The following is a 9977-nucleotide window of genomic DNA, read 5'->3' on the forward strand; positions in this document are numbered from 1 at the left end:
AATACTAAATATGCTGAAGTTATACAACGCTCTTCTAGTTAAACTGTCCACTCAAAGAGCTTTACATTAGAGCCACATTCACCCAGTTGCACTAACAACCACATTCATACATATAACATAGAGGCACATGAACACGTGGCAGAAGGAAGCTGGAATCAAACTTAACTTTTGGCTTGTGAGACAACTTCTCTACCCACTGATCCAACGTCTCAAGTACGAATTTGCAGTATAAACTTGTGCAACGGTAATAGTAGTTCTATAAAACATAGTGACCAGGAGGAAGTGTGCTGTCATGTGGAACTCACAAACCATCCCATCAAACATCTGTGCCAAGGACTCTTTTATTTTAGTAACTTGTGTTAAAAGTAACATTATTGCAACTTTAGATTGTTTTCTCCAAACAAAAGAAGTCTTTATATGAATGTCTGTGTTGCATGTGTCCATCCATCAGGCTGTCTGTACTAGCACTGTTTTAATTGAAACAAAATATAAAAATAAAGAGCACAGTCAGTTGTAAGAATTTGCAAAAATCATAGAAAATTACAGCTCTTTATTTACCATTCCTTGTTTTTTGACAGCTGCATATCATCACATACTATAGAAATTCAAGGTAGAATTTTTTTTTTTTCCTTTAAGTAAGTAGCTCCCGCTATCCAGACTGGCACGGAGGAAGACATACGGTACCGCAATTCCTGTCATCTTCTCTTTGGCAGGGAGGAAGCAATCCGCTTCACTCAACGTGTGATTAGAGGCACAGTGTCTTCTGGAAACTCTGTGGCTCAAATGCCTTTCTGCAGAAGCTCAGACAGAAAAAGTTTCAAGATACGCTTGTCCTAATTACCCATTTTTGCATGAAAACCGGATTTAATCACAAATATATCAGACATTGTGTTATGTGGAGAACATACAGACGGCTCATCCCTGACTTGAAAACTGAACTTTTTGGCCAAAATCCAAAACACTGTGTGTGGTGGAGAACTAACTCTGAACACACCATCCCCACTGTCAAATATGGTGATGACAGCATCATACTCTGGGGTGCTTCTCTTTAGCAGGGACAGCAAAGGTGGTCAGAGTTGATGGGAAGATGGATGGAGCCAAATACAGGGCAATCTTGGAAGAAAACCTGTTGGAGTCTCCAAAAGACTTGAGACTGGGGTGGAGGTTCACCTTCAGGAGCACAATGACCCTAAACATAAAGCCAGGGCTACAATGGAATGGTTTAAAACAAAACATATTAATGTGTTAGAATGGCCCAGTCAAAGTCCAGACCTAAACCCAATCAAGAATCTGGCAACATTTGAAAACTGCTGTTCAGAAACCCTCTCCATCTAATCTGACTGAGCTTGAGCTGTTTTGAAAAGAAGAATGGGCAAAAATTTCAGTCACTAGATGTGTAAAGCTGGTAGAGACATACGCTAAAAGCCTTGCAGCTGTAATTGCAGATAAAGGTGGTTCCACAAAGTATTGACTCAAGGGGGCTGAATACTTTTGCACAATGGCCTTTTCAGTTTTTTATGTGTAAAAACAAAAAAAAAGAAATCATGTATAATTTCCATTTCACTTCACATTTGTATACCACTTTGTGTTGGTCTTTCACATAAAATTCCAATAAAATATATTTATGTTTGTGGTTATGTGACAATATGTGGACAGGTTCAAGGGGTATGAATACTTTTACAAGCCACTGTAATTGGCAGAATATGGCCAATAAGTAACATAAGGTAAAATAACGTATATAAAATAAGGTATATTGTAATGTTAGTGTTACTTCATTGTTGTTTGTGTCTATGTCTGCAGGTAATCTGGATTTAACTGGTCCCAAGCAGGTGTTCAAAGCAGAGAACAATCCATGGGTCACTCCAATCGCAGACCAGTTCCAACTTGGTGTCTCCCATGTTTTTGAATACGTTCGTTCAGAGACCTATAAGTAGTAAGTACAAAGTTATACATATTTTCTTGTTGACTGTGTTTTCTTGCTCGCACATGAACTATGTCCAGATTTGTATCCTCCAAACTAGGTTTTCACACACTACCGTGTCTGGGCTTTAAGCTTGAAGTCCATCCATCAATGCCTTGATAGTTTTTTTCAGTTATTTTATTTCTACATAGGGAAATATTTTTTATTATAAAATGACTGATAACATGGTTGTTAGTAATTTTTCATCATTGATGCATCTAGTTGAAAATGCAACAAGATGCATCTAGTATAACTTCAATTGTCATGTTTTGTAATATTAATAGGTTCTAGACATGTATCTACATGGTGCTGTCTGGCTAAGAAAGTGTTGAAAAGCACAATAACTCAGAAGGATGCTATTAATTCCTTGTTACAAGCAGCACAAAAACTGCAAATCTGAGAAGATTTCAAACTGTTGCCCTGAGGCACTGTATGGAACTGATCCCTTCTTTGTGTGACTGTATTCGCTGATATTTTTTATTTGCATATTTGTCTGAACAGTTTTCCCATTATAACACAAACACCATGGAGCAATTCCATCTTTCATTTGAACCAACCCATGTGAAAATAACATAGCATTCATAACTTGGATTGTAATATTCCTTTTCAAAGATACAAGGTATTTTAATTGATTTTATTTTAGTTTTTTACACTTGCCCTGTCTTGGCATTTAAGGCCTACCTTAAAGAAAAGCTGCTTGCCTGCCTGGGCCACAGCAAAAAGATTTTGCAAGATGGACCCCTAATGTGTGATTGACATCAAACCAAGACTGCATCTGGCATCAAAGTAGACCGACAACATTTCTGGAATAGGAACCTGTGTTTTATATGACCTTCAAACAGTCTGATTATTCATCTATTTGTGTGTGTGTGTGTGTGTGTGTGTGTGTGTGTGTGCGTGTGCGGGGGGGCAAGTGAGTGTGCAAGCATAAGTGTAGAAGTGTGCTTGTGTTGAGCGGGTTGTGGCTGGAGTGCACAAGATCCCACTGCTTACTGCTCTTCCATCCCAACCCCAAAAGCTGTAAGTGTCTGTAGTGTATTAAAATTAAGATGCAGGATGGAGCAGCAGAGAGAGGGGAGCACTGATTGGTATCTTTTATTGAAGATTTGTAATCATGGCAACAAGAGGATTATTTTTGTTTACGTTTTACTACTGGGAGCAACAAATTGACATATCAAAGGCTCAAATAGAACCCAATTTGTTTCCCCCCTAATCCCCAATAAACTAAAGAAGGGACATTGTGAATACAGAGCTGGAGCAAAGCAGAGAGGAAAAGGGGGAAGTTTAAACCATCTCTTCTATTGGTCATAATAGGCTGTGTAAGATCTTTTTCATGCAAAACTGATAACCTTAAATTAATGCTGATGGCTGTGGGCAGGAAGGATCTCCTGTAGCGGTCTGTTTTACTTCTAATCTGAAGAAGCCTTTGACTTAACACACTCGACAGTCGCACGACAGTCTCATGAAGAAGATGCTCAGAGTTCTCCATGTTTTTGTTCATTTTATGAATAATCCTTTATTGCCCAATGATCTCCAGAGGTTCCAGAGAAGTCCCCAGAACAGAGCCAGCCTTCTTTATTAGCTTGTTGAGCTTTTTTAAGTCCCTGGCTCTGATGCTGCTACCCCAGCAGATGATGAAAAGACTTATAGAAGATATGCAGCATCTTGCTGCATCTTGCGGATGTAAGCTTCCTCAAGAAGAACATTCTGCTCTGTTCCTTCTTGTAGACGGCTTCACAGTTGCATCTCCACTCTCGTCTGTTGTCCAGGTGAACACCGAGGTATTTATCCTCCTCCACCACCTTCGTCCCTAATCCCTTAATTGAAATAGTTTTCGACCTAATCCTTTCTTAAAATCATCTCCTTTGTTTTGTCACGTTCAAGATGAGATGATTGTTTCCACACCATGCCAAAAAGCGGTTCACCAGCTCCCTGTATTCAGCTTCTTGTCTGTCCCTGATACTGCAGAATAATTCAAGTATCTCTGCAGATGACAGGAATCTGTCTTGCACTGGACTACTGAGGTGTACCGAGTGAAAGGTAAGGCCAGAGTTCCCTGTGGAGCTCCCGTGCTGCTGACTATCTGATTAGACACACAACCCACCTGTCAAACGGAGGCCTGATTGTTGAGGCCTCTGCCTGTCTTGTGGCATCATCACAGTGGTGCCTGCTTTGTCCAAATGACAGTGGGTTTGTTGAAGATGTATGATGGAATCTTTAAATCTAACTCCAAGACGATAAGCAAACTGCAGGGGGTCCTGGATGTTGCTTGTATATTTAGTCAGGTGGGCCAACAGGAGTCTCTCTAGGACCTTCATGATGTGAGATGTCAGGGCAACAGGTCTATAGTCATTGAGGACTGATGGGTGAGTTTTCTTTGGTACCGGAACAAGACAGGAGGTCTTCCACAACACCGAAACCTTCTTCTGGGCCAGGCTAAGGTTGAAGAGGTGCTGCAGAATACCACAGAGCTGCTCTGCACAGGCCTTCAGGACTCTAGGGCTGGCACAATCTGGACCTGCAGTCTTATTCCGATTCAGTTTCTCCAGTTGCAGCTTCACTTGACTTCTTGAGACACACAAGTGGAAGGGGGAAGCAAAGGAAGCATCAGCATCTTCTGATATGGTTGAAGGCAAACATGTAGAAGCAGAAGGATCTAGGGCTGAGGTGGAAGATAAAAAATGTGAGGTGTTACTGGACAGCTGTGGGTCAAAGGAAGGTGGAATGTCTGTTTGGCTGTGAGCAGGGGAGGAGGATGCGAAGCTTGTTTCTGAACTGAACCTATTGAAGAATGTGTTCAGTTCATTGGCTCTGTCCAGACCTCCATCGGTCTGATCATCCTTCTGCTTGAAGCCTGTGATCTTTGTCATCCCTGTCCACACATCTCTGATATTTTTTTGCTGGAGCTTACTCTCCAGCTTCTTCTTGTATACCTCCTTGCTGTCTCTTATCTTGACTTTAAGTTGCTTCTGTAAACTCCTCAATAATTCTGTCTCCCTCTCTGAAGGCTCTTTTTTTCTTGTTAAGCAGGTCCTTCAGGTCACTGGGGATCCAAGGTTTGTTATTGGGGAAGCATCTCACGGTTTTGGTGGGGATGATGTTATCCTCACAGAAGTTTATATAGTCGGTTACACACTCAGTCATGGCATTGATGTCCTCTCCATGTGGCTGGCACAGTCGGTAGCCTCAAAGCAACCTTGCAGAGCTTCTTCAGCTTCCTGTGACCATTTTCTCACAGTCCTCTTTATTACAGGTTGCCTCTGAACAAAGGGCTTATATTTTGAGCAGAGAAAAACAAGATTGTGATCCGATTTGCCTAGAGGAGGTCTTGCTGTAGAGATGTATGAGTCCTTGACATTTGCATAAAACAAATCCAATGTTTTGTTTTCTCTGGTAGAGCAGCTGACAAACTGTTGAAACGTTGGAAGTGTAGCAGAGAGTGAAGCATGGTTAAAATCACCAGAAATTGCCACAAAAGCATTGGGGTTTTGTGTCTGTAGCTTTGCAACAACTGAGCTGATGGCATCACATGCACTGTCGGCAACAGCGAAAGGTGGAACGTAAACTGTTGCCAAAATAACACTGGTGAACTCTCTGGGTAAATAATATGGACGAAAACTTACTGCCAACCGTTCAATATCTGGACTGCAGAGATAACACTTCACAGTTACATGTCCTGGATTACACCATCTGTTGTTCACAAGTACTGCCAGTCCACCTCCTTTACATTTGCTGCTCCTCTTTAAATCTCTGTCTGCTCATACGGTTAAAAAGCCCGGCAGAGAGATGCTGGAGTCGGGGATATGATCCTGCAACCATGTCTCAGTAAAACACATAATACTGCATGCCCGGTACTCTGGCTTGGTCCTTTGTAGGGCTTGGAGTTCATCCAACTTGTTTCCCAACAATCTCACATTGCCCATCATAATCGACGGAAGAGATGGTTTGAACTTCCTCCTTCTCTCTCTTCTCTTAGCTCCTGCTCTGCATCCACGGCATCTCCTTTTCAACTCATCAGGGATTTGGGGTTGTAGTTGAAGTATTATTTGAGCTTTTGAGATATTAATCAGCTGCTCCCGGTTGTAAGAAACAACCCCGTTGCCATGGCAATGCATCATAACAAATTTCCAAAAATAGAAAGTATTAAGAAAAATCCTCCAAGCTGCACAGCATCCGACACCGGAGTGGACAGTCGTCCAAAAAAAATCAGCTGTATCCACCACAAGAGGAATAGTTCCCAAAAAAGAATAAATCAGAATCAAAAGTAACAGAGCTACTCCAACCTGCTGCCACCTTGAGCGGTGCAATTTGACTGTTCCAGTTCATTTGTGATCTATGCTGGTGTTCCCCTGGAATCCTTTGCATCATTATCTACATGCTCCCAATATTACACAATATTAATGTAATAGACTTGCCACCTGTCTATTTGGACCCTACCTCTTGCACAATGACTGCTGGAGATGGGCAGTAGCTCCCCGTGACCCTGCATGGAAAAGCGGGTATAGACAATAGATAGATGGATGAATAAATGAATATTAATTGTCACTGGTATGCACACAGCCAGTTCTCTCATACCTCCAAACCTCCATCTTTTTCTGTCTCTTTGTTGAGATTAAGTCTGACTTCTCCTTCACCTTTATCAAATTTAACAGCAGCAAAACTGAAATCCTTGTCAAAAGCTTCAACCCTCAAACTTTCCATCAATATTGATGAGTCTTTCATCCTTGCCTCGCCTCCATGTAATGAGTGTGTCATCTTTGACTGTACTTTTATCATTCCCCCTACCACCATGACAGACAGAACTTTAGATCACCCTGTTTCCTGACTTTGGATTTTACTTCCACTTAACATCAGACACTGATTCTCTTCCTTTATTGAAGTCACAACCAAAAACCAATTTTTTTAAACCAGCTCACTTTAACATTGATTTGATTTGTTGTCAGTGGCTACTTTGTTACTACTTTGGCGACCTGGGATTCAGAGTGGCACCCTCAAATAAAAAATGTACATCATTGTTCCTGTATTTCTATTACATTTTGTGCACTTCAATAATTTCAATAATTTTCTCAACTATTTATTTTGTATTAATGCACTGTAAGATAAACTTTGTTTAACAGTAGATTTAAATATTTAGTTCTTATTAGGACCTTTAATGTTTCCATGATTGTCACAATTATTACAATTCTGTTTGGACAGTTAATTTTTCTCAAACTACAGTTACTCATGTTTAGTTGTGCTGTTTGTAAAATAGACTCATTGATTGACTTACTGATATGAACTACAAAGAAACATTTTCATATTTGAAGACTGAGACGAAGCCTGAAGAGAGAGAGGCGATATAAGTTTGTTTAAAACCTCCGTCTGAGCTTGATGGTACACTAAGAAGAAACTAACAAGGCTTTAGGGAGGAGCAAAAGAATCTGGACTTTTCCACTTCAGTGAACCTCTGGCCTTGTGCATGCTAGACACCCATGGGGGAGGAACAGTGACAGCAGTGACATTGGAGAGTATCAGTCTGTAAATGACACAAATACTGTAGGTGGACAACATTAAAAAATAAGGCAATCGCTGAGAAAAACTCCACATCTAATTTTTATTGGTTCTAAAAACATTTCCGCAATGTTATATGTTGTATATGTCTTTATCGCAACCCGGCTGTGTTCTAGAAATATGCATGTGATAATCACACCTCCGTGTGCCGGTCCACAATTTTTCTTGAACCTTTGATGCATGGCTGATAGATGTTGGAGATGTGGTGCTTTAAAAAGTGATTCTTTTTAATGTTGCATGAACACATTTGTGTATATAGGTCCTTCTCAAAATATTAGCATATTGTGATAAAGTTAATTATTTTCCATAATGAGTTTGGAGTAGAAACATCCGGAGCCACCGTGCACAGGCGTGTGCAGGAAATGGGCTACAGGTGCCGCATTCCCCAGGTCAAGCCACTTTTGAACCAGAAACAGCGGCAGAAGCGCCTGACCTGGGCTACAGAGAAGCAGCATTGGACTGTTGCTCAGTGGTCCAGAGTACTTTTTTCGGATGAAAGCAAATTCTGCATGTCATTCGGAAATCATGGTGCCAGAGTCTGGAGGAAGACTGGGGAGAAGGAAATGCCAAAATGCCAGAAGTCCAGTGTCAAGTACCCACAGTCAGTGATGGTCCGGGGTGCCGTGTCAGCTGCTGGTGTTGGTCCACTGTGTTTTATCAAGGGCAGGGTCAATGCAGCTAGCTATCAGGAGATTTTGGAGCACTTAATGCTTCCATCTGCTGAAAAGCTTTATGGAGATGAAGATTTCATTTTTCAGCACGACCTGGCACCTGCTCACAGTGCCAAAACCACTGGTAAATGGTTTACTGACCATGGTATCACTGTGCTCAATTGGCCTGCCAACTCTCCTGACCTGAACCCCATAGAGAATCTGTGGGATATTGTGAAGAGAACGTTGAGAGACTCAAGACCCAACACTCTGGATGAGCTAAAGGCCGCTATCGAAGCATCCTGGGCCTCCATAAGACCTCAGCAGTGCCACAGGCTGATTGCCTCCATGCCACGCCGCATTGAAGCAGTCATTTCTGCCAAAGGATTCCCGACCAAGTATTGAGTGCATAACTGTACATGATTATTTGAAGGTTGACGTTTTTTGTATAAAAAACACTTTTCTTTTATTGGTCGGATGAAATATGCTAATTTTGTGAGATAGGAATTTTGGGTTTTCATGAGCTGTATGCCACAATCATCCGTATTAAGACAATAAAAGACCTGAAATATTTCAGTTAGTGTGCAATGAATCTAAAATATATGAATGTTAAATTTTCATCATGACATTATGGAAAATAATTAACTTTATCACAATATGCTAATATTTTGAGAAGGACCTGTATTATACTATGATTAAAGTGAGTTCTGTATAGTTTAATTTGCAATGATGAACACATCCTTTACACCTGTTGCAGAATCGAAACATTTTTCTCAGATCACAAACATTTATGAGGATTTTGAAGATGACCATGCTTTTTTTTTCTTTCCAGTCTCTATGGTAGACACATACAGGCTAACCCAGAGCCTCCAAAGAAGAGCAGTGATAAGAGCAGGAAGATCAGCCGCAAACCACTTGCTGTCAAGAACAAATGAAGAGAAAATAAGAGGATGGAGATTCACCTGTCAGCCAAACTGGCTGCATTTGTCCTTTTACCATGTTATATAAAAAGTTTGTTTGCTTCTTCATGTCTTGTTTTAAATATTCTATAGTCTTTGTTTTGTGTTTCCATTTGCCTTATATGCCAATGAAGTCAGCTTTCAAGCATAACCGGCATTTTGAATTTTTGACAACATTGCTAGCTCTGTACCAAATGAAAAAGTGACTTAGAATAGCTTGAGCCTATTTTCTAGACATTTGCTTAAAATGTTTGTGGAAAACAGCAGAAAAAAAGACTCTTCACACTACTTTTACTTCAGCACTTTGCCTTCAAATTAGAATTAAGGCTTTACAGTATTAAACCCCTAAAAGGCTCTGGATATCCACCTGATGGAGTTCCTTTGACTCACTGTTCCAAACTCATCATTTTGCTCTTGGTGTCAATGTCTTTGCTGGGTTTTTCTGTTTATTACAATACTTTTACTTTATTTTTTATTAGCAGCCAGAGTGAAACACCTAATGAATCTGATTCTAATTATTCAAGCTTAAATTAGTTAATGAAGTGAATGAGTTTTTTCTGCTTGTTGCCAAGAGTAAATTGATATAATCAGTATTTTTCTTTTGTCTATTAAACCTTTTGAGAAACTAACCACTGTTCATTGTTTTATATCAATATTAACAATTACTTTAAGCTGTAACTTTTTTACATGATTTCTTATTCAGGTCAGTTCATTATTCATTTATGCAGTCATTTAAAGTCATATAAAGGCATTAAACAGCTAATTATTTTGAATATAGTTTGTTTTATTTCATTACAACAATGCATCATATTACCATTTAGGTCACACTATCTAATAGTGGTCTTTGTGATTTGTTGC

At 40.1% G+C, this 9977-nt stretch overlaps 1 protein-coding gene across 1 annotated transcript in view; it reads left to right on the forward strand.

Annotated features, from left to right (window-relative positions):
* rsu1 (Ras suppressor protein 1) overlaps positions 1-9748 on the forward strand; it is a 57527-nt gene extending 47779 nt beyond the window's left edge. Inside the window, exons 8-9 of the mRNA XM_047350109.1 lie at positions 1801-1933; positions 8993-9748. Coding sequence (XP_047206065.1) covers positions 1801-1933; positions 8993-9095 — 236 coding nt within the window. The 3' untranslated portion in view covers positions 9096-9748. The remainder of the gene's footprint in view (positions 1-1800; positions 1934-8992) is intronic.
* The last annotated feature ends 229 nt before the right edge of the window (positions 9749-9977 follow it).

Source organism: Girardinichthys multiradiatus, chromosome 21, assembly GCF_021462225.1.
Source record: "Girardinichthys multiradiatus isolate DD_20200921_A chromosome 21, DD_fGirMul_XY1, whole genome shotgun sequence".
NCBI lineage: Eukaryota > Metazoa > Chordata > Actinopteri > Cyprinodontiformes > Goodeidae > Girardinichthys > Girardinichthys multiradiatus.